Source organism: Palaemon carinicauda, chromosome 22 (genome assembly GCF_036898095.1).
Source record: "Palaemon carinicauda isolate YSFRI2023 chromosome 22, ASM3689809v2, whole genome shotgun sequence".
In the NCBI taxonomy this organism is placed as follows: Eukaryota; Metazoa; Arthropoda; class Malacostraca; order Decapoda; family Palaemonidae; genus Palaemon; species Palaemon carinicauda.
Window position 1 is genome coordinate 11052378 of NC_090746.1, and position 24635 is coordinate 11077012.

General features: G+C 43.6%; 1 protein-coding gene across 1 annotated transcript in view; it reads right to left on the minus strand.

Annotated features, from left to right (window-relative positions):
• Positions 1 to 24635, minus strand: part of lsn (vacuolar-sorting protein SNF8) — a 181521-nt gene that overhangs the window by 92099 nt on the left and 64787 nt on the right. Inside the window, exon 3 of the mRNA XM_068345969.1 lies at positions 18231 to 18378. Coding sequence (XP_068202070.1) covers positions 18231 to 18378 — 148 coding nt within the window. The remainder of the gene's footprint in view (positions 1 to 18230; positions 18379 to 24635) is intronic.

Here is a 24635-nt window from a genome sequence, read left to right on the forward strand (position 1 = left end):
AATTTGAGTACGTCATTAAGGAACCAGGTCACCGGGGTAGGACGAGTAACCGGTTTCAGTCTGGCACAAGCTTTCGGAATTGAAGCTAACAAAGAGTCGGTTAAGTCTATGTTAAAACCCACTAGGAAGATCTTTTTCAGAGCCGATTTAATAGTGGTGATAGTATTGGCTGCCAGACCTGATTCTAATAAAGATCTAAAGAAAGTGACTGTAAGGTTCAAGTTCATACAGTTCACGTCTGAGTCAATTAAAAATTTTGCCAACTTTTTAACTGCAGAGTCATACTGGCGGATGGTGGAATCCCGTTTATCCGATTCTAGGAACAAGGTGTTTTGAGGATTAATATTGGCACCATGCATAGCCGCAAACTTCATAAAGTCCATAAAGTTAGGGCGCTCTGAATGTTTGAGAAAGCGTACACAACGCATGTTTGTACTATCTGAGACAGAACCGGATTGGGTATCGGGTGAGGGTATAGTCTCAACTCTCGCAGGAGAGGATACCAGTTGCTCTTGGGCCAGTTGGGTGCGACCAAGGCTACTTGTCCCTTGAAGGATCTCAGTTTGTCTAGAACTTTCAGCAAAAGATTCACCGGGGGAAAGAGATAAATCTTTTCCAAGGTGTCCCAATTCTGTGACATGGCGTCTGTGGCGTAAGCCTGAGGGTCTAGATTGGGAGCCACATATACTCTCAATTTGTGGTTGGATTCCGTGGCGAAGAGGTCCACTTGGAGACCGGGAACCTGAGAGAGAATCCACCGAAATGACTTTAGATCGAGTGACCATTCCGATTCTAGAGGGGAGGTCCGGGACAGGGCGTCTGCCACTACATTCCGGACTCCCGCCAGGTGGACAGCTGAAAGATGCCAACGGTTCAAGGCTGCTAGGGAGAATATGGCTACTAGAACATGGTTCAGAGGCCCTGACTTTGACCCGCCTCTGTTGAGGCAGCGGACCACCACTTCGCTGTCGAGGACCAGACGAAGGTGTTGTTTCTTGGGAAGAGCGAGACGTTTCAGGGTTAGAAGAACTGCCATGGCCTCTAGCACATTGATGTGAAATTGGCGGAACAAGGGAGTCCAAAGACCTTGAACTTTCTTGAGCTGAGAATAGCCGCCCCAACCTGATAAGGATGCGTCCGTGTGAATGATTAATTTCGGAGGCGGAAATCGAAGGGGAACTGACTTTGACAGACTGTTTGCTCTTGTCCAAGGAAGAAGTCTTTCCCGTAGAATGGGAGGAAGGCGGACTTTCCTGTCCCGGAGCTTCCGGTTCGCCCTCGAACGCCAGACACGATTGATATCTTTCAATTTTGCCTTCAGGAGAAGATCCGTCACTGAGGCAAACTGAAGGGACCCCAGAATCCTCTCTTGGATTCGTCTGGAACTTACTTTGTCTTTGAGAAAGCGTTTGGTGTTCCTTGCAATCTCTAACCTCTTGGGTCTGGGAAGACACAGAGTATGAGATATAAGATCCCATTGCAGGCCGAGCCATTGGAACTTCGATTTCGGAAGAAGACGGGACTTCTTGAAGTTGATCTGGAAGCCTAGAGATTGAAGATAATGGATGACTTTGTGAGTGGCTTTTAGGCAATTTTGGGAGGTGTCTGACCAAATGAGCCAGTCGTCCAGATAGGCTACTACTTGAATCCCTTGATTCCTGAGTTCCTGAACAGCGACTTCTGCTAACTTTGTGAAGATCATTGGGGCGATGTTGAGCCCGAAAGGCATCACCTTGAAGGAGTAACTTTTGTCCCCTAAGCGAAAGCCTAGGTACGGACGGAAGTGTCTCGCTATCGGGACGTGATAATAGGCGTCTGTAAGATCGATAGAGGTGGTGACGGCCCAACGGGGAAGTAAGGTCCGCACCTGCGAGACGGTAAGCATTCGAAACTTGTCGCATTGAATGGACAAGTTGAGAAGGGATAGGTCTAGAATCACTCTTCTCTTGTCTGAATCCTTCTTCGGGACACTGAACAGCCGACCTTGAAACTTCAGGTGTTTCGTTTCTTGTATGGCGTTCTTTTGTAAAAGATCCTGGACAAATTCGACCAGGTCCGGAGTGGAATGTTGACGAAATTTGTTCGGAGGAGGAGGTCCTTGAATCCAACTCCACCCCAGTCCCTTGGAGATGATACTGAACGCCCAGGGACTGAACCTCCATTTGTTGCGGAAGGCATAGAGCCTCCACCCTACCTGCTGCACCTCAGTATTGGTTTGAGGAGTTGCCTCCACGTCCGCCTCGGAAGTTCTTTCCTCTGCGAAAGGCTCTTCCCCTGCCTTTGTTCTGGTTAGAACCACGGTGGTAGCCTCTACCTCTACCATAACTCTGGGAAGAGCTATGAGCCTCATACGACTGGTTAAAGGCAGGAGAAGTGGCGGAGGCACCAGAAAGCTGGCTCTTAGGAAGCAGAACGGTGACATAGTCGTCCGAAGGAGCCTGAGAGGTGGAAGGCTGTGCCGGGGCAACAGGAGATGGGGGAAGAGGCAGCCGGAAAATGGACGAACCACTCTGCTGTTGCCTGAACTGGGTGGAGGTATATGGACGGAGCTTCTTCCTACCCCGGGCTTGGTAATTTGCAGGGTCAGATTTACGTTTAGGAGTCAAACCCCAACGGGCTTTAAGGCTCTGGTTGACTCTAGTGGCCTCCGCCAAGACTTCCTCTACAAGGTCCTCAGGGAAGAGGTTTGAACCCCAACAGGAGGACCGGATCAGCTTATTAGGTTCATGCCTAATAGTCGCCTCTGCCAGGACATGTTTGCGACACCTGCGTTTAGCAGTAGCGAAGTCATACAGGTCATAGTATAATGACTGCAACGTAGCCTTGTTGAGAGATTTAAAAATACTCTCAGTATCGTAAGTCAAGGCTATCGACTCCGTGGAAGTGGCCAGGTTCAGAGTACGGCCAACGCGTAGGCGGGAATCATACTCCTGTTTAATGAGGGATTCCGGGAGACGGGGAAGCCGCTCACTAAACATTACTGAAGCACAGTCTGCTGCTAGCTTTCCAGAGGTAAATGTGGTATGGACGTTGTCCCAACACTCAATGCCTGAAGGAAGAAGGAGGGAGATTGGATCCACCTCTCGGATGGGAGGCAAGGGCTTCTCCTCCAGAGCATATTGGAAGGCAAGCTCTGCTACCTTATTGACACATGGAGTCACGGTGTTTTTGTCCATTAGGAACATTGTGAAGGAGCTCTTATAAGGCGTCAACATTGTGTTGGTGCAGCCGATGTCATTCAGGAATCTGGCCCACACAGATTGGGCTTGCTCTTTTGGGAAGATGACTGTCTCCTTGGGGACCTTGTCTAACCGAACCAAAGCTTCCTCGGTAAGCCTGGCATAACCATGAAATGGAAATGCCAGACCGGGAGGAAAGAATTCAAAGTCCTCTAGGGGACGAGTGCCAAGACCCTCCAAAGTTAACATTCCGTCTGAGAACGGGGAATGAAGAGCCATACGCCAAGGGTTGTTTTTGGCAAACGGCGGGAGCTTAGAGGCATCCGGGATGAGAGAGCTTTGGACTCGCTCCGGAGCACCTTGCTCTAATGCCCCAAGTCTCTGACCGATGTTAGAGAACATCGTGTCCATCTTAGACTGCATCTCTGATACCAACTTAGCCTGCATCTCCGACACGATGCGAAGCATGGCTGATTCGGAAAGGCCCGGGCTAGCAGCAGGTGTGGCGGAATGAACTCCCGGGTCGCGAGACTTAGAGGAGGAGCCAGAAGCCTTAGATGACAGGTTTGTATTCTGTTTAGAACCATGAGAAGCCTTATGAGGCTTGCGAACTTTAGGTAAGGTTCTAGACTTATTCTTGGGGGGAACCGGGTGTGATCGTTGGGACGAATCACGGTCCCCAGAAAAACCTTGAAAGGAAGAGCGATCAGATGAAGAAGAAAGAGAGGGGCTGAGGATAGGAATCTCAGCGCCGGAAACACCTGCCTCACTTACCACCCTACCTGTATCTGGATCATCCAATAACATGGGTTCCACGTCAAGGTTCATGGAGGCAACATTGTCTTCTAGATCTCCGGGAGCTTCCGACGGATCCTGCTCTGGATCAATAAACCCCGCTATGGTGGCATCAATGTGGGCAATGATGGGAGCTGCAACATGCCTAGCCACAGCGGCTGAAGACTTGGCGTTGGGGTAAATCAAGGAACAGTAGTCCTCGGAGAGGACGTACGGCCGCTTGGACTTCACGTTCCGGGCAAAACCACCAACCCACACTTTCAGTGTGGCCCGAGCCGCAGACTTTTGCTCCGGGGATGCCTGAAATAATAGTGGGAATTAAAATGGGAGGCTCCCAGTGGTCCTTCAAGACCATAGATATCTTACTAAATAGTGTATGTATGCCAAAAAAGGTAAGATAAATAAGAAGGCAACATAGCCAACGGGACTCACCGAGTCAGATCCAAGGGTGGTAACGAGGTCAAAACAGACCACACAGTTATCCGGGTGCCATACCACGACATCCTCCAGCTGCACTCCGCAGAGGGCGTGAGACCGACAGACGGTATGGCCGCAGGGCTGATGTAGAACCGCTGCACAGGCCGTCGTCTGACAATGCACCATCTATAAAAAGAATAGTATATGAGAAACTGTAATTCTCTTAAGTAGGGGCGGGTCCGGAGGACCCGGGCCTAACATAAGCCTAACACAAGATTAGGGCTTAACTGTAATATTCTTAAGTAGGGGCGAGTCCGGAGGACCCGGCCTAAACATAAGTCTAGCTTAAGACTAAAGTATAGCCATCCTTTCCAGTCGAGCCGGGAGTATAAAAAAGGATGCAACAACAAAAAATTAAGACACATGGTGTCTGATTTCCCGGGGCGAGGCTAAGCCCCGGGCCGGGAAATAAAAGTATCCAAAACCAATTCGTATAGGAACTCCGGGGTAGTGATCTGTCATATAATCATCATAGGAACTGTTATAAATTAATAGGGGGGCGGAACTGTAGATAAGAACCGCCAACCGAACCCAGAGGGTTTCATATAACATAAACCAGTGTGATAAGTGAATATAAAATAGGGTGCACCGGGATCCAACTCTGTTGACCGGTGGCCAACCAGACTAGACAGAGCCGAACCCGCCGGGACACCCGGAGGACAAAGTCCATAAACACTGAACTACCCCCTCTACAAGGAGGGAAGGCAACGGTCCCCTAGGGGAGAGGGGGAGAGAAGCCTAGCCGCCCACCTAGCGAGAGGGGGAGCATGGGGGAGGATCACGTGATACGGAGCAGCAGGGCTACCAACTGACGATCCCCAACCAGACAGCTCAAACGGAGTAATAGCACAATATTCATTATAATAGTAATAGCGTTGATAATATAAAATAAACACATAAAAATTTTTGGGCAAGGCATGCAACATAATAATTAAATCACAAAAGACACACCTGATGGCTTAAAAAATAACATTGCCGCCTAGCACGAAGGTCGGCAGCCATAACGATACGTAAATGATATCGGCCCAAAAATTGAACCACGAGGGTTCTAAACGCTAAATAATGAATATCCATAATAACAAATAAAATTTAATAATAAAAATAATACATATAGTAACACCGCGAGTGAAACTAAAAGCTCTCAAAACAGGAGTACCAACTGTAAATGGAATCAAGCAAGATCGGTATGAACGAAGAGAATAAACTCCTATAATTCAAATATTAAACGATCTAGGTTGCTCAAAACACAGCAAAACACAGCTTGGTACTTAACTTAGACGGTGTCTCCAGGGAAACCGACGAAGAAGCCATAATCCAAAGAAAATAAGCGAAAAAACGAGAGCACAACAAAAAAGCGGGTTACACACAAGACGTGCTAAAAGGAGTTGGGTTCTGAGCGGATGCATTGTTAGTAGTACCGAGTGAGGTTGAACGGCTCTCCTCTATTGGAGTTTCTGTCGTGGATGAATCTAAATAGTGCGGGACCTCTGGATTATACGCCCAATTTTATACCGACACCAATAGGTGAGCGAGCTAGTTAACCTAGCACTCCTTTACATTTTTTCTCTGGTATATTTAGCAGTAAATTACCTAAGAATAAGTGCTAAATGGAGCTTATTCACTGGGCGGCACAGGTTCGAGCCCAGAAATTTATTTTTTATGTTTATTATAAATGGAAAGTTAATTGAAGAGGAAAATCTATAATTAATTTATAACGTGATAAGATAATTACTAAAAGCCTAAACACACTTCCGTTTAAGGGAAGGGTCGGCCATTTAAAAGTCAAAGAAAGTCCATACTCTCTTTGTCACCAAAAATTAAATCTATCCAAAACGAGTTCAAGATTTAAGATGAAGATAAAACACCTGCACTGCGAAAGCTCAAACCAGAATATAGTACTTCACCAAAGATGATGGGAAAAACTCCAGGTTTCAACAGCGAGAAAGTACGTCTTGTCGACACGTCGACAGAGAGAAAATTGAGTCTTTGTTTACATGGAGTTTGGTATCTGGCCGACAGTTGGCGCTGATGGGCACACCCGCAACCTGTATAGCGATCGCTGGCGAGTTTTTTTTGTACAGTTTTTTTGTCTGTCGAGCAACAGAGTTGCAGCTATATATTCACCGGCTAAGTTAAATATTTAAAAAGTAGCTTGTGTTGGCAACTGCGTGTGTGAGCCGGTTGGTCGGTCTACCCCCACCAACTAGCAGAGGGTAGTAGCATCGCGCTAAAAGTTTTATGGCTAGTTTCAGCTGTCCCCGAAATATATCTCAATAGTAAAGTGCTGAAAAGTTTGTATTTAGTGCCAGATCAAAGACTCTTTGAGGAAAAATTCCACATGAACAATGAAATCAATTTTCATTTATGTGAGCCCAACTGGGAAAATATATAACTCAAGTTGTGTAGGCCTATGCATTCCCAACCATCTTTATCTTTCTTTAACCTTTCGATAATTTTAATGATGGTAGTAATAACATTTAGATTAACATAATATTAATTTCTCATTAAAAATCCATCACGATCCAAATTACCCTCACTTTTTCCAATCTCGCATCATCTTCTACATCACATTGAACATTCTAGCGGCAGCACAATTGTTCGATTCCTTGGTTGCTTGTATAACTTTTAATTCTAAAACTAGTCTAGTAATTGATGTGGGTATAAGTTGATACAAAATTAAACTGACATAACTAAAGTTAGGAAAAATATTTTGGAAATTGAATGTACGATTATCTTTCATAACAGTTTAGAATTATTATAAATTATCGTACTCGCATTAGACGTATTTGGTTTATGTTCAGCAAAATAAAAATTGTTTTCCAGTTTTCATATTTGTAATAACATAATACTTGCTAAAAACTTTTACTTTCATTATGATCGGTGATGAAACGTAAACTAAAGAATGGTTTCTGTTTTAGGTGTGTTCAGGAAAAACATGATATAAAATCACCTTCATTTAATCAATTTTGTGGTTCTAAGGAAAATGAAAGTAAATAAACATTATTATTTCATTTCAATAATACTTGATTCCTTCCTGGATAAAAAAAAAATTAATACAAGCATCTTAGTTTAAATATGTATATAGAATGTAAAAGACTATACATTCAAGTTTGTTTCAATTATGCGTAAGTAAAATTCTCCATGTAATAACATAGACACCTGGCCATAAAGCAGATGCAGCAAGTATCATTTTGTTTGTTTCATAAAAAAAAAATTTTCTATATCTCTCCTATTTCCTAATGGAAATAGCAACAATTTTTGAAAGAAATCTCTTTAAACATAGCATAGGATTAGTTCTTGCACATGTCCCATAATAATTTCCAGTCCTCTGCAATATGTTAATTATTGATTGGTGGTCAGAATGAAAAAAGAACTTAACAGCTGAGGGATTTAAAATCTCAGGTACAGATGGAGGAAAAGTTAATTTTCTATTTTACCGCGGCCATCAAAGTAAATTATGAAAACTTGAGATAATTAGAATTGAACAAATTTCATCTCATCATGTGATTGTAAATTTTAAGATTTATTAAAAAAAAAGGGTATATTTTTCCATTAACAAGAAAGGACGCTACCAGTATCACAAATTCTATAAAAATCATAATTTCCTTATAGTAATTTTCTTCAGTGAAATAACTATTCTACTAATAAAATACTATTCAGTCATACCATAATTGAGAAAAAGTATCCAATAACAAATTTTTTATTGAGAGAGAGAGAGAGAGAGAGAGAGAGAGAGAGAGAGAGAGAGAGAGAGAGAGAGAGAGAGAGAGAGAGAGAGAGAGAGAGAGAGAGAGAGAGAGAGCCTTACCTTATTGCCTTATTTTTTGTTTGGGTTCCCCCAGGTCCCTCAGTGTGAGGCACCTTGTATATCCACCAGAGAGTTGCTAATGCATCTTCCGGTGTATTTTGCATCTTCCAGTCTTGGATGGTGTGGGATGCATCTTAGGTATTTATCGAGCTTATTCTTAAACACATCTACGTTCACTCCTGATATGTTTCTTAGATGAGCTGGCAGCACATTAAATAGTTGCTGCATCATCGATGCTGGTGCGTAGTGGATTAATGTCCTGTGCTCCTTCCTTAGTTTTCCTGGTATATTTTTTGGCACTATTAATCTACCTCGGCTTGCTCTTTCTGATATTTTTAGCTCCATGATGTTTTCAGTAATTCCTTCTATTTGCTTCCATGCTTGTATTATCATGTAGCGTTCTCTTCTCCTTTCTAGACTGTATAGTTTTAAAATTTGCAGTCTTTCCCAGTAGTCAAGGTCCTTAACTTCTTCTATTCTAGCAGTATAGGACCTTTGTACACTCTCTATTTGTGCAATATCCTTTTGGTAGTGTGGGTACCATATCACATTGCAGTACTCGAGTGTACTACGTACATAAGTTTTGTAAAGTATAATCATGTGTTCAGCTTTTCTTGTTTTAAAGTGTCTGAATAACATTCCCGTTTTTGCTTTACATTTAGCCAACAGTGTTGCTATTTGGTCGTTGCATAACATATTCCTATTTAACATTACACCAAGGTCTTTAATTGCTTCCTTGTTTGTGATTGTCTCGTTATTAGGTCCCTTGTATGCATATACCATTCCTTCTCTGTTTCCATAATTCATTGATTCGAATTTATCGGAGTTAAATACCATCCTATTTATCTCCACCCATTCATATATTTTGTTTAGATCTCTTTGTAGTGAGTTCCTATCTTCATCACAAGTAATTTCTCCACTTATTCTTGTGTCATCAGCGAAACTTCTCACTACAGAGTTTTCAACATCGCAGTCTATGTCTGAGATCATAATAACAAACAGCAGTGCAGCTAAAACCGTACCTTGTGGCACGCCAGATATTACCTGAGCTTCATCTGATTTCTCGTCATTTGCAACCACTATCTGCTTTCTGTTTTGCAGGAATTCTTTTACCCATTTTCCTATCTTTCCCACAATATTATGCTTTCTCATTTTTTTCTCTAATATATTGTGGTCTACCTTGTCAAAGGCTTTTGCAAAATCTAGATAGATCACATCTGTGTCTTTTTCACTTATCATATTTTTGTATATGTTTTCATAGTGTGATATTAGTTGGGTTTGTGTACTTTTTCCAGGCACAAAACCATGATGACCTATATTAAACAAATTATTTTTAACCATATGATCCATTTTTTCTTTTTTATTACCCTCTCATACACTTTCATAATATGTGATGTTAGACTAACAGGTCTATAATTGCTTGCCTCTAGTCTTGATCCACTTTTGAAGATAGGGGTTATATAAGCTAATTTATGTTTAACATATATCTCGCTCATATCTACTCTTTGTCTTAGCAGTATTGCAAGCGGCTTCGCGATAGTGTTTGCAGTTTTTTTAACAAAATCGCTGGAACTCCATCTGGTCCGGCTGCCGATCCATTTTTAATTTCGTTTATAGCCTTGACAATATCTGCTTCATTAATATCTATATCTGTTAGATATTCAACATTTTCTTCTCTCATTTCTGTTTCATTATTCTCATTCGCAATTCTTGGCGTGAACTCACTCTTATATTTTTCTGCTAATATGTTGCATATTTCCTTTTTTTCATTCGTTAGCCGTCCTTCAATTCTTAGAGGGTCTATTTCTATTCTCCCTTTATTCATCTTTTTTGCATAGGAGTAAAGTACTTTGGGGTTTCTTTTTATATTTTGAAGTGTCCTTTCTTCTAAGTCCCTTTTTTCATTTTCTTTTGACTGTATAATCTTTTGTTCTGCATTTTCTATCTTACATTTTATTTCCATCATTTTCCACACATTTTTTCTTTTGCAAGATTTTTCTTCCACTTTCTAATTTTCTGAAATAAGATCCTTCTGTCTCTTGGTATGCACGTCTTTTGTTTATTGTTTTTTTTCGGTACATATTTTTCAACAATTTTCTCCAGTATTTTGTACAGTATGTCTGTATTTACCTGTATATTATCACTTACAAATACATTTTTCCATTCTTTATTCAGTTCTTCATTTATTTCTGACCATTTTATATTCTTACTGTAAAAATTATATTTTCCATATCCTTCCCAAAGTTTTGTGCTTTTATTAATTCTGCGATCACTTGCTTTGGAATGGACTATCAATTCTATGACATTGTGGTCTGAAATTCCCGTATTATACACTATTATTTCTTTAACATAATTCACCTCATTCACAAATAATAGATCTAGGACATTTTCCTTTCTTGTTGGAATGAGGTTTATTTGTTGCATATTATGTTCTAATAGCATGTCTTGAAGCTTTTCAAATTGCCTCTTATCTTCTGCGCTACTATTACTCTCTTTTTTATATGTATACATACAACCACTTTCTTCTATCCGTTCTTTCCAATCCACGAAAGGAAAGTTAAAATCTCCGGATAGGAGTATATTCCAGTCTTTATGGTTTCTACATATATCATCTATTTTTTCTATTATTATGTCAAACTCCTTAGTATTTGGGGGTCTGTAAACTACAATATTCACTAGTTTTTCAAATTCAAATTCTACCGCAATCAATTCACATTCTGTGTTGCTGTATTTTTCAAAGACTTTTCCTTGATTTATGTCTCTTCCATATATTGCGGTTCCCCCTTGATTCCTATTTTTTCTGTCTGATCTATAAGTTTGGAAACCCTTTATCTGGTCATCACTGCCAGTCTCTTGGGAATACCATGTTTCACTTATATTTAATATGTTATTTTCCTTAGTAAAATAAATTTTTGAATATACTTACCCGATGATCATATAGCTGTCAGCTCTGCTGCCCGACAGAAAAACCTACGGGCGGAATACGCCAGCGATCGCTATACAGGTGGGGGTGTACATCAACAGCGCCATCTGTCAAGTAGGTACTCAAGTACTCGATGTCAACAAAGAACCAATTTTCTCCTCTGTCCACTGGGTCTCTATTGGGGAGGATGGGTGGGTCCTTTAATTTATGATCATCGGGTAAGTATATTCAAAAATTTATTTTACTAAGGAAAATAACATTTTTCAATATTAAACTTACCCGATGATCATATAGCTGATTCACACCCAGGGGGGTGGGTAGAGACCAGCATTAAATGTTGACATTATTATGAGCTAAGTATTCCGTATTTCATTTTAGCAGTTATTCAAAATAACAAACATAAAATAAATAAGTACCTGGTAAGGAAGTCAACTTGAACAATTACTCTGCCTTTTTAAGTACGTCTTCCTTACTGAGCCTCGCGATCCTCATAGGATGCTGAGCGACTACTAGGAGCTGAAGTATGAAGGGTTGCAACCCATACTAAAGGTCCTCATCAAAACCTCTAATCTAGGCGCTTCTCAAGAAATGACTTTGACCACCCGCCAAATCAAGTAGGATGCGAAAGGCTTCTTAGCCTTCCGGACAACCCAAAAACAATAATAAAACATTTCAAGAGAAAGATTAAAAAGGTTATGGAATTAGGGAATTGTAGTGGTGGAGCCCTCACCACTACTGCACTCGTTGCTACGAATGGTCCCAGAGTGTAGCAGTTCTCGTAAAGAGACTGGACATTCTTAAGATAAAAGACGCGAACACTGATTTGCTTTTCCAATAGGTTGCGTCGAATATACTTTGCAGAGATCTATTTTGTTTAAAGACCACGGAAGTTGCGACAGATCTAACTTCGTGTGTCCTTACCTTCAGCAAAGCTTGGTCTTCCTCATTCAGATGGGAATGAGCTTCTCGTATTAACAGTCTGATAAATAGGATAAAGAATTCTCTGACATAGGCAAAGATGGATTCTTAACTGAACACCATAAAGCTTCAGACGGGCCTCGTAAAGGTTTTTAAATAGAACTTAAGAGCTCTTACAGGACATAATACTCTTTCTAGTTCATTTCCAACCATACGATAAGTTTGGAATATCGAACGATATTGGTCAAGGCCGAGAAGGCAGCTCGTGTTTGGCTAGAAAACCAAGTTGTAGAACATGTAGCCGTTTCGGATGAGAATCCGATGTTCTTGCTGAAGGCATGAATCTCACTGACTCTTTTAGCTGTGGTTAAGCATATCAGGAAAAGAGTCTTAAAGGTGAGATCTTTCAGGGAGGCTGATTGAAGCGGTTCGAACCTGTCTGACATAAGGAATCTTAGTACCACGTCTAAATTCCAACCAGGTGTAACCAAACAACGCTCCTTCGTGGTCTCAAAAGACTTAAGGAGGTCTTGTAGATCTTTATTGTTGGAAAGATCTAAGCCTCTGTGACGGAAGACTGATGCCAACATGCTTCTGTAACCCTTGATAGTGGGAGCTGAAAGAGACCGTTCTTTCCTCAGATATAAGAGAAAGTCAGCTATTTGAGTTACAGAGGTACTGGTCGAGGATACGGATACTGACTTGCACCAGTTTCGGAAGATTTCCCACTTCGATTGGTAGATTCTAAGGGTGGATGTTCTCCTTGCTCTAGCAAACGCTCTGGTTGCCTCCTTCGAAAAGCCTCTAGCTCTCGAGAGTCTTTCGATAGTCTGAAGGCAGTCAGACGAAGAGTGTGGAGGACTTGGTGTACCTTCTTTACGCGTGGCTGACGTAGAAGGTCCACCCTTAGGGGAAGTGTTCTGGGAACGTCTACTAGCCATCGAAGTACCTCGGTGAGTTATTCTCTCGCGGGCCAGAGGGAAGCAACTAGCGTCAACCTTGTCCCTTCGTGAGAGGCGAACTTCTGCAGTACCTTGTTGACAATCTTGAACGGAGGGAATGCATATAGATCTAGATGTGACCAATCTAGTAGAAAGGCATCTATATGAACTACTGCTGGGTCCGGGATAGGTGAGCAAACTATTGGGAGCCTCTTGGTCATCGAGGTTGCGAAGAGATCTATGGTTGGCTGGCCCCAGGTGGCCCAAAGTCTCTTGCATACATCCTTGTGGAGGGTCCAATCTGTTGGAATTATTTGTCCCTTCCTACTGAGACAATCTGCTATGACATTCAAGTTGCCTTGGATGAACCTCGTTACTAGTGAAAAGTCTAGACCTGTTGACCAGGTGAGGAGGTCCCTTGCGATCTCGTACCCTGTCAGAGAGTAGGTCCCTCCTTGCTTGGAGATGTACGTCAAAGCCGGGTGTTGTCCGAGTTCACCTCCACCACTTTGCCTTGAAGGAGAGACCTGAAGCTTTTCCAGGTCAGACGTACTGCCAGTAGCTTCTTGCAGTTGAAATGCATTGTCCTTTGACTCGAGTTCCATAATCCCGAGCATTCCCTACCGCCTAATGTCGCACACCAGCCTACGTCCGAAGCGTCCGAGAAGAGAACGTGGTTGGGAGTCTGAACAGTCAGGGGAAGACCCTTTCTAAGGTTGAAAAAGTCCTTTCACCAAGTCAGACCAGACTTTATCTTTCCGGAAACCGGGATCGAGACCGCTTCTAGCGTCTTGTCCTTTTTCCAGTGAAAAGCTAGATGATACAGAAGAGGACGGAGGTGTAGTCTTCCAAGTGACAAATTGAACCACGCATGACAGTGTCCTTACCAGACTCATCCACAGCCTGACAGGGCAGCGTTCCTTCTTCAGCATCTTCTGGATGGATAGCAGGGCTGGGGGTTGATCGTCTTGTTCAGCAACGTCCTCATCAGAGGGTTCCTCATCCGAAACTGATGAGGAAACGGCAACGGAGTGGGCAACGTCTGACTCGCTGAATCCGGTCGCACTGGTGGATGCGTGACGGAGCCGGACGCAATATCATGATACTGCTGTACAGTCTGTGAACTGTCAACCATGGGGACGCGAGGAAGTACAGCGTCAACCCGAAACTGTCTAGACTGTCTGGGTTGTGCAGTCAACACCCTACCGGGTTGCTGAGGTTGACGCACTGCGTCACAACAAGTCACCTCTGCTGGTTGTTGAACGTCTTCCTAGTGACACACTGAACGTCAACAACCACCTCCGAGCGTCGCTTAACGTCAACGTGCGACTGGCAACCCACACTGGGTCGCATCGGTGGAGGAACCACCTCAACTGGCGGACGCGAGTAGGATACATCAGTGTCAACAGGGCGCACAACCAACCGGTAGGAAGGTTGTTGGCCAGAAGGTTCTTCTCCGTAAAAAGTCCTCTATCAAGGACACAAGCTTGGACTGCATGTCTTGCAGCAAAGCCCATTAGGGTCTACGGGAGCAGGTGTGGCAACAGACGGGGTTAACGACTGAAGCGGAACCATTTACCATCCCTGGAAGCCTTGTTATGCTTTAATTAAAGTCCATAGGAGGCTAAGCAGCTTAAGGCTCCTCTCCAAATGACAGAGTCCTCAAAGGAATATCAGTAGGAGGGAGAACAGCACTTTCTCATCTACAGGAACCTTGTCCGAGAAAAGCTAGGTTATCTCAGTGAGGGTCTCACTGGTGCATAAGCAGCAGACCAGAAGGCAACGTTATGTAACTGCTTGACAGTGTGTGAACTGTCAAAAACTGAACTGTCAACCACAACAGGTGCGTGAGGACATACAGCACTGGTGCATTAGCAGCAGACCAGAAGGCAACGTTATGTAACTGCTTGACAGTCTGTGAACTGTCAAAAAACTGAACTGTCAACCACAACAGGTGCGTGAGGACATACAGCACTGGTGCATTAGTAGCAGACCAGAAGGCAATGTCATGTAACTGCTTGACAGTCTGTGAGCTGGCAACAACCAAAGCTGTGTGGGGAAGCCTCAACTCCTGACTGACTAGTCTGCTGCGGGCGAGTGGCGGTAACCACAGTGGGTTGCGGAGGCTGACGCACCGTGTCAAAACACGGCAGCTTAACTCCACCCTCCTGTTGTTGTGGTAGCTCACGCACGGCAACGGAGTGCTCCGTGCGTCTGTGGGAGTCAGCATGCGTCTGGCAGGGTCGACTGCGCATGGGTGGAGAAGCTCTCACAGCCGGAGTGTGGGAGCAGGCAGCCTCAGCGTCTGCTGGGCGCACAACCGTGGCAGGTTGTAGGCTAACGGGTGCAGCGCCAACCTCTCCGCAGCCGGAGTGTGGGAGCAGGCAGCCTCAGCGTGAGCTGGGCGCACAACCGTGGCAGGTTGTAGGCTAAGGGGTGCAGCGCCAACCTCTCCGCAGCCGGAGTGTGGGAGCAGGCAGCCTCAGCGTGAGCTGGGCGCACAACCGTGGCAGGTTGTAGGCTAACGGGTGCAGCGCCAACCTCTTCGCACGAAACTCCTGCATAACCGCAGCTAACTGAGTCTGCATAGACTGCAGTAAAGACCACTTAGGGTCTACAAAAGCGGCAACAGACGGAGCTACTGTCCGTTGTGACTGAGGGTCTAAAACAGCGGGTGCGGCAACAGACGGAGTTACTGCCTGTTGCGGTACCGCTTTACCTCTCTTAGGAGGTGTGCAGTCATCGGAAGACTGCAGCGAGTCCGAACTGACCCAGTGGCTACACCTGGGCCGTTGGACTTGCGCGGAAGGGACCGACTTGCACTTAATGAGCTGCGAGACCTTGGTCCAAGGTTTCTTACGAGAAACCTCTTCCGCAGACGAGAAGTAAATGGGCTCTCTCGTCTTTGTGTGGGTGGGGCGATCTTGGGTAGATACGCCCGAAACCACGGAGGGAAACGTCTGTTCGTTGATCAAGGCCTGAGGAACCCATAAGTCGTTCGACATTACTTCTCCCCTGGGCTTGGGAGCTTGCAAGAGGTCCCGGACTAGGTGAACGACAGGCACGAACAGACGAACCCTCGGACGCAACACTGTAACACTTTGCGCATATCACTTTATCACTTTGATTTTCTGTTTTGCACTTATTTCACTGAAATCGAAACTTTTACTGATTTCTACCTGAAACACGCAATCCTACCCTTCATTAAAAGGTAGTAATTGCGAAAACAGTCGTATAATGCAACAGAAAACATATATAAAGATAAAGAATTCAGTGGCTGGGAAAGAGACTAAACACTAGTTCAAATAAACTACGTTTACAATCTCTCACCGCACATAGCCTGAGAACAAGAATAAAACCCTAGAAACGTTTTACCTTCTTCCCCTACAGCGACTAGGGAGGAGAGTAAAACGAGAACAACGTTACCCGCTTGAACGAAACGTTTTTTCTCCTCTCTCTCCCTCCGTCTCTATCTCTCTCTTTCTCTCTAGATTTCGCACCTGAGAGAAGAGCCCAATTATATATCGTCAAAACATGATATATGCTAAAGGAAAAAACTGAAACGTTTTCCAAATAAAAAGTTCCTTTAATTTAGAATTTAAACCATTAAAGCTAAGAAAGAATGAACGAAACGCTAGAATCGGTTTACTCTTACTGCAAAGTGAAACCGTGATACACTCTCTCTCTATCGTAACGATAGAGCGCATGTTGAACGTCCTGAACGTCAACAACTGCGTAGACTAAAAAACTAAACGTTAGTTCATCTTTGAAAACAGTACGAGACTATCAAAGAAATTCTTTCATAAAACATTAAAACATTAAATTTAAAAAGTTATAAATTCTTTAAAGGTTAAATACGATATAACGGGCTCAACGTTGATTAACTTCGGTTCCAAGTTAGGACCGCCTACTATCAGGAAAGGTCGCATATAAACAAAACATAAAAATTTATTTTTATATGTTTATAATAAAAGGAAAGTTAATCGAAGAGGCCTAATAAAGGCGGAGAGATATAAAAAAAAAAAAAAAAAAAAAATAGATCTATAACGTGTTAAGCAAAATTACTAAAAACCTAAACACACTTCCGTCTAAGGGAAGGGTCGGCCATTTAAAAGTGAAAGAGAGTCCATACTCTCTTTGTCACCATAAATAAATCTATCCAAAACGAGTTCAAGTTTTGAAATGAAGATAAAACCCCTGCATAGCGAAAGCTCAAAACTGGAATAGTGTACTTCACCAAATAGTTGTGAAAACAAATCCAGTTAGTAACAGCGTATTTAGTAGGTCTTGCCAGTGGCACGACAGAGAGAAAATTGGTTCTTTGTTGACATCGAGTACTTGAGTACCTACTTGACAGATGGCGCTGTTGATATACACCCCCACCTGTATAGCGATCGCTGGCGTATTCCGCCCGTAGGTTTTTCTGTCGGGCAGCAGAGCTGACAGCTATATGATCATCGGGTAAGTTTAATATTGAAAAATATCTATTTTTTCAATTTGGGTTAGTTCTTCTAAGAACTCTATTTTCCTTTTAGAGTTACTCGTGACTAAACCCTGTGCATTCATCACTATTCATTAAGTAACTTCGCAAAAATTTCAGTGAGAGAGAGAGAGAGAGAGAGAGAGAGAGAGAGAGAGAGAGAGAGAGAGAGAGAGAGAGAGACTTTTCTTTTAACTGTAATGCATACTATATTTTCCATGAGTATTATACTGTATGCATACAGTACATGAAATAAAGTAATGTTCATTGTGCTTTTATAATTTGAAAATGTACTTATTGATATAGAATCAATTGTAAATAAATAAGCATGAGATTAAAAGGAAAAATATGTTACGATCTGCTATTCATATACTGAAATGAACGAAAAATGTTTCGCAATTTTATGAAATTTTCTCGATTATTTTGAAGATAGTTTATTTATTGAAAAACCCGCGAATCCGAGATTCCTCCCAACCCGCATACGATCTTAAATAAGAAGCGATAAAATGGGAATGACTTAACTATCATTATTACAACCAGAGTAATAGCCAGAGGGATGCCTAGCTTATATTCAAAACTTTTCTATTGATCAAGTGGCACAGTACAAAAGCGAGAATGATAATGTTTGACTTAGGAAAGTTAACAGCTTCTACAACAGAATGCAATGACTTATCTAGTAACCAGACTTTTCCAATTATATTCTACTCACCTTTGCCTGAAGCCAATGGATCTACACCAATTGATGCACACATTTCTTGAAACTGTTTACGGAACTGGGGATTCTTCTTTATTTCATTCTTGTGTTTGGCTGCAAATTCTTCCAAATTTTCACGGAATTTTTCCATTTGCAGAGTCATCTAGAGGTAAACCACAAAATTGAGATATCCATAAGCAAATGAGAAAGGTTCAAGTCATTAATATTTGACATTGAAAAATGTATTGCATCCTAAATTCTATTAATTTTGAGTAAGTTACAGTAAAATAATGTCTGAGTTCTAGCTAGAAAGAACCAACAATATAATACACTGAAGAAAAAAAATAACTGTTTTGTATACATATAAGTTATAGTCTTATTTCTAGCTATTATTATTATTATTATTATTATTATTATTATCATTATTATTATTATTATCATTATTATTATTATTATTCCTTTCTAAGCTATAGTAGTTGCTTTTCCAACTAAGGTTAACTTAGTTGGAAAAGCAAGATGCTATAAGCCCAAGGGCTCCAACAAGGAAAAATAGCCCAGGGAGGAAAGGAAACCAGGAAATAAATAAACTACAAGAGAAGTAACAAACAATCAACATAAAATAATCTAGGAACAGTAATAACGATAAAATAATCTTCCATATATAAACAATAAAAACTTTAAAAAAAAAACCAGGAGGAGAAATAAGATATAGTATGCTTGAATGTACCCTCAAGCAAGTGAACTTCACCCCAAGACAATGGAAGACCATGGTACAGAGGCTATGGCACTACCTAAGACTAGAGAACAATGGATTGATTTTGGAGTGCTTATCATAGCTGAAGTGTCTCCTCTACCCTTACCAAGAGAAAAGTAGTCACTGAACAATTACAGAGCAGTAGTTAACCCCTTGAACAAAGAGGAACTGTTTGGTAAGCTGTGTTGTCAGGTGTATAAGGACAGAAAAGAATGTGGAAAGAAAAAGCCAGACTATTCAGTGTATGTGTAGGCAAAGGAAAAATATGTTATTTTCATTAGTAAAATAAATTTTTGAATATACTTACCCGATGATCATATAGCTGTCAGCTCTGCTGCCCGACAGAAAAACCTACGGGCGGAATACGCCAGCGATCGCTATACAGGTGGGGGTGTACATCAACAGCGCCATCTGTCAAGTAGGTACTCAAGTACTCGATGTCAACACAGAACCAATTTTCTCCTCTGTCCACTTGGTCTCTATTGGGGAGGATGGGTGGGTCCTGTAATTTATGATCATCGGGTAAGTATATTCAAAAATTTATTTTACTAATGAAAATAACATTTTTCAATATTAAACTTACCCGATGATCATATAGCTGATTCACACCCAGGGGGGTGGGTAGAGACCAGCATTACATGTTGACATTATTATGAGCTAAGTATTCCGTATTTCATTTTAGCAGTTATTCAAAATAACAAACATAAAATAAATAAGTACCTGGTAAGGAAGTCGACTTGAACAATTACTCTGCCTTTTTAAGTACGTCTTCCTTACTGAGCCTCGCGATCCTCATAGGATGCTGAGCGACTCCTAGGAGCTGAAGTATGAAGGGTTGCAACCCATACTAAAGGTCCTCATCAAAACCTCTAATCTAGGCGCTTCTCAAGAAATGACTTTGACCACCCGCCAAATCAAGTAGGATGCGAAAGGCTTCTTAGCCTTCCGGACAACCCAAAAACAATAATAAAACATTTCAAGAGAAAGATTAAAAAGGTTATGGAATTAGGGAATTGTAGTGGTGGAGCCCTCACCACTACTGCACTCGTTGCTACGAATGGTCCCAGAGTGTAGCAGTTCTCGTAAAGAGACTGGACATTCTTAAGATAAAAGACGCGAACACTGATTTGCTTTTCCAATAGGTTGCGTCGAATATACTTTGCAGAGATCTATTTTGTTTAAAGGCCACGGAAGTTGCGACAGCTCTAACTTCGTGTGTCCTTACCTTAAGCAAAGCTTGGTCTTCCTCATTCAGATGGGAATGAGCTTCTCGTATTAACAGTCTGATAAAATAGGATAAAGCATTCTCTGACATAGGCAAAGATGGATTCTTAACCGAATACCATAAAGCTTCAGACGGGCCTCGTAAAGGTTTTTAAAATAGAACTTAAGAGCTCTTACAGGACATAATACTCTTTCTAGTTCATTTCCAACCCTACGATAAGTTTGGAATATCGAACGATATTGGTCAAGGCCGAGAAGGCAGCTCGTGTTTGGCTAGAAAACCAAGTTGTAGAACATGTAGCCGTTTCAGATGAGAATCCGATGTTCTTGCTGAAGGCATGAATCTCACTGACTCTTTTAGCTGTGGTTAAGCATATCAGGAAAAGAGTCTTAAAGGTGAGATCTTTCAGGGAGGCTGATTGAAGCGGTTCGAACCTGTCTGACATAAGGAATCTTAGTACTGTACCACGTCTAAATTCCAACCAGGTGTAACCAAACGACGTTCCTTCGTGGTCTCAAAAGACTTAAGGAGGTCCTGTAGATCTTTATTGTTGGAAAGATCTAAGCCTCTGTGACGGAAGACTGATGCCAACATGCTTCTGTAACCCTTGATAGTGGGAGCTGAAAGAGATCGTTCTTTCCTCAGATATAAGAGAAAGTCAGCTATTTGAGTTACAGAGGTACTGGTCGAGGATACGGATACTGACTTGCACCAGTTTCGGAAGATTTCCCACTTCGATTGGTAGATTCTAAGGGTGGATGTTCTCCTTGCTCTAGCAAACGCTCTGGTTGCCTCCTTCGAAAAGCCTCTAGCTCTCGAGAGTCTTTCGATAGTCTGAAGGCAGTCAGACGAAGAGCATGGAGGCCTTGGTGTACCTTCTTTACGCGTGGCTGACGTAGAAGGTCCACCCTTAGGGGAAGTGTTCTGGGAACGTCTGCTAGCCATCGAAGTACCTCGGTGAGTCATTCTCTCGCGGGCCAGAGGGAAGCAACTAGCGTCAACCTTGTCCCTTCGTGAGAGGCGAACTTCTGCAGTACCTTGTTGACAATCTTGAACGGAGGGAATGCATATAGATCTAGATGTGACCAATCTAGTAGAAAGGCATCTAAATGAACTACTGCTGGGTTCGGGATAGGTGAGCAAAACTATTGGGAGCCTCTTGGTCATCGAGGTTGCGAAGAGATCTATGGTTGGCTGGCCCCAGGTGGCCCAAAGTCTCTTGCATACATCCTTGTGGAGGGTCCATTCTGTTGGAATTATTTGTCCCTTCCTACTGAGACAATCTGCTATGACATTCAAGTTGCCTTGGATGAACCTCGTTACTAGTGAAAAGTCTAGACCTGTTGACCAGGTGAGGAGGTCCCTTGCGATCTCGTACCATGTCAGAGAGTAGGTCCCTCCTTGCTTGGAGATGTACGTCAAAGCCGTGTGTTGTCCGAGTTCACCTCCACCACTTTGCCTTGAAGGAGAGACCTGAAGCTTTTCCAGGTCAGACGTACTGCCAGTAGCTTCTTGCAGTTGAAATGCATTGTCCTTTGACTCGAGTTCCATAATCCCGAGCATTCCCTACCGTCTCATGTCGCACCCCAGCCTACGTCCGATGCGTCCGAGAAGAGAACGTGGTTGGGAGTCTGAACAGTCAGGGGAAGACCCTTTCTAAGGTTGAAAAAGTCCTTTCACCAAGTCAGACCAGACTTTATCTTTCCGGAAACCGGGATCGAGACCGCTTCTAGCGTCTTGTCCTTTTTCCAGTGAAAAGCTAGATGGTATAGAAGAGGACGGAGGTGTAGTCTTCCTAGTGACACAAATTGAACCACGCATGACAGTGTCCTTACCAGACTCATCCACAGCCTGACAGGGCAGCGTTCCTTCTTCAGCATCTTCTGGATGGATAGCAGGGCTGGGGGTTGATCGTCTTGTTCAGCAACGTCCTCATCAGAGGGTTCCTCATCCGAAACTGATGAGGAAACGGCAACGGAGTGGGTAACGTCTGACTTGCTGAATCCAGTCGCACTGGTGGATGCGTGACGGAGCCGGACGCAATATCATGGTACTGCTGCACAGTCTGTGAACTGTCAACCATGGGGACGCGAGGAAGTACAGCGTCAACCCGAAACTGTCTAGACTGTCTGGGTTGTGCAGTCAACACCCTACCGGGTAGCTGAGGTTGACGTACTGCGTCACAACAAGTCACCTCTGCTGGTTGTTGAACGTCTTCCTAGTGACACACTGAACGTCAACAACCACCTCCGAGCGTCGCTTAACGTCAACGTGCGACTGGCAACCCACACTGGGTCGCATCGGTGGAGGAACCACCTCAACTGGCGGACGCGAGTAAGATACCTCAGCGTCAACAGGGCGCACAACCAACCGGTAGGAAGGTTGTTGGCCAGAAGGTTCTTCTCCGTATTAAGTCCTCTATCAAGGACACAAGCTTGGACTGCATGTCTTGCAGCAAAGCCCATTAGGGTCTACGGGAGCAGGTGTGGCAACAGACGGGGTTAGCGACTGAAGCGGAGCCATTTACCATCCCTGGAAGCCTTATAATGTGTGACATAATAGTACAGCAAAACTTCAAAGGCTCGACAAAAGTTGAGAAGTTGACCTGTAAACAACTGGAGCGTCTCCTGGCTATGCGCCTGGCCGAGTCTACCAGAATTGAGAAGTCTACCTGGGCAGAGGCATGAACTCCCATGGCTGAGAACTTCTCTCGTGTCCTATCAGACTCTCGCTCTATAAGCCAGATAAAAAGAAGGGAAATCAAAAGGCTGTATCCCTAAAACTCCTCCTGGTGCAAAAACCAGTCGCCTAGCCGACGTAACGCTCTCTAGGAGAGCACTAGCTTAACAACAACGGCTTCGAAGCAGCTAGGCCTAGTGTAAGTTCTGACGTGAGGCGAACGAGGAGCAGCAGTTACAAGAGGACATACAGCACTGGTGCATAAGTAGCAGACCAGAAGGCAACGATATGTAACTGCTTGACAGTCTGTGAGCTGGCAACAACCAAAGCTGTGTGGGGAAGCCTCAACTCCTGACTGACTAGTCTGCTGCGGGCGAGTGGCGGTAACCACAGTGGGTTGCGGAGGCTGACGCACCGTGTCAAAACACGGCAGCTTAACTCCACCCTCCTGTTGTAGTGGTAGCACACGCACGTCAACGGAGTGCTCCGTGCGTCTGTGGGAGTCAGCATGCGTCTGGCAGGGTCGACTGCGCATGGGTGGAGGAGCTCTCACAGCCAGAGTGTGGGAGCAGGCAGCCGCAGCGTCTGCTGGGCGCACAACCGTGGCAGGTTGTAGGCAAACGGGTGCATCGTCAACCTTCTACGCAGTCGGAGTGTGGGAGCAGGCAGCCTCAGCGTGAGCTGGGCGCACAACCGTGGCAGGTTGTAGGCTAACGGGTGCAGCGTTAACCTTCTCCGCACGAACTCCTGCAAAACCGCAGCTAACTGAGTCTGCATAGACTGCAGTAAAGACCACTTAGGGTCTACAAAAGCGGCAACAGACGGAGCTACTGTCCGTTGTGACTGAGGGTCTAAAACAGCGGGTGCGGCAACAGACGGAGTTACTGCCTGTTGCGGTACCACCTTGCCTCTCTTGGGAGGTGTGCAGTCGTCGGATGACTGCAGCGAGTCCGAACTGACCCAGTGGCTACACCTGGGCCGTTGGACTTGCGCGGAAGGGACCGACTTGCACTTAATGAGCTGCGAGACCTTGGTCCAAGGTTTCTTACGAGAAACCTCTTCCGCAGACGAGAAGTAAATGGGCTCTCTCGTCTTTGTGTGGGTGGGGCGATCTTGGGTAGATACGCCCGAAACCACGGAGGGAAAAACGTCTGTTCGTTGATCAAGGCCTGAGGAACCCATAAGTCGTTCGACATTACTTCTCCCCTGGGCTTGGGAGCTTGCAAGAGGTCCCGGACTAGGTGAACGACAGGCACGAACAGACGAACCCTCGGACGCAACACTGTAACACTTTGCGCATATCACTTTATCACTTTGATTTTCTGTTTTGCACTTATTTCACTGAAATCGAAACTTTTACTGATTTCTACCTGAAACACGCAATCCTACCCTTCATTAAAAGGTAGTAATTGCGAAAACAGTCGTATAATGCAACAGAAAACATATATAAAGATAAAGAATTCAGTGGCTGGGAAAGAGACTAAACACTAGATCAAATAAACTACGTTTACAATCTCTCACCGCACATAGCCTGGGAACAAGAATAAAACCCTAGAAACGTTTTACCTTCTTCCCCTACAGCGACTAGGGAGGAGAGTAAAACGAGAACAACGTTACCCGCTTGAACGAAACGTTTTTTCTCCTCTCTCTCCCTCCGTCTCTATCTCTCTCTTTCTCTCTAGATTTCGCACCTGACAGAAGAGCCCAATATATATCGTCAAAACATGTTATTTTCTAAAGGAAAAAACTGAAAGGTTTTCCA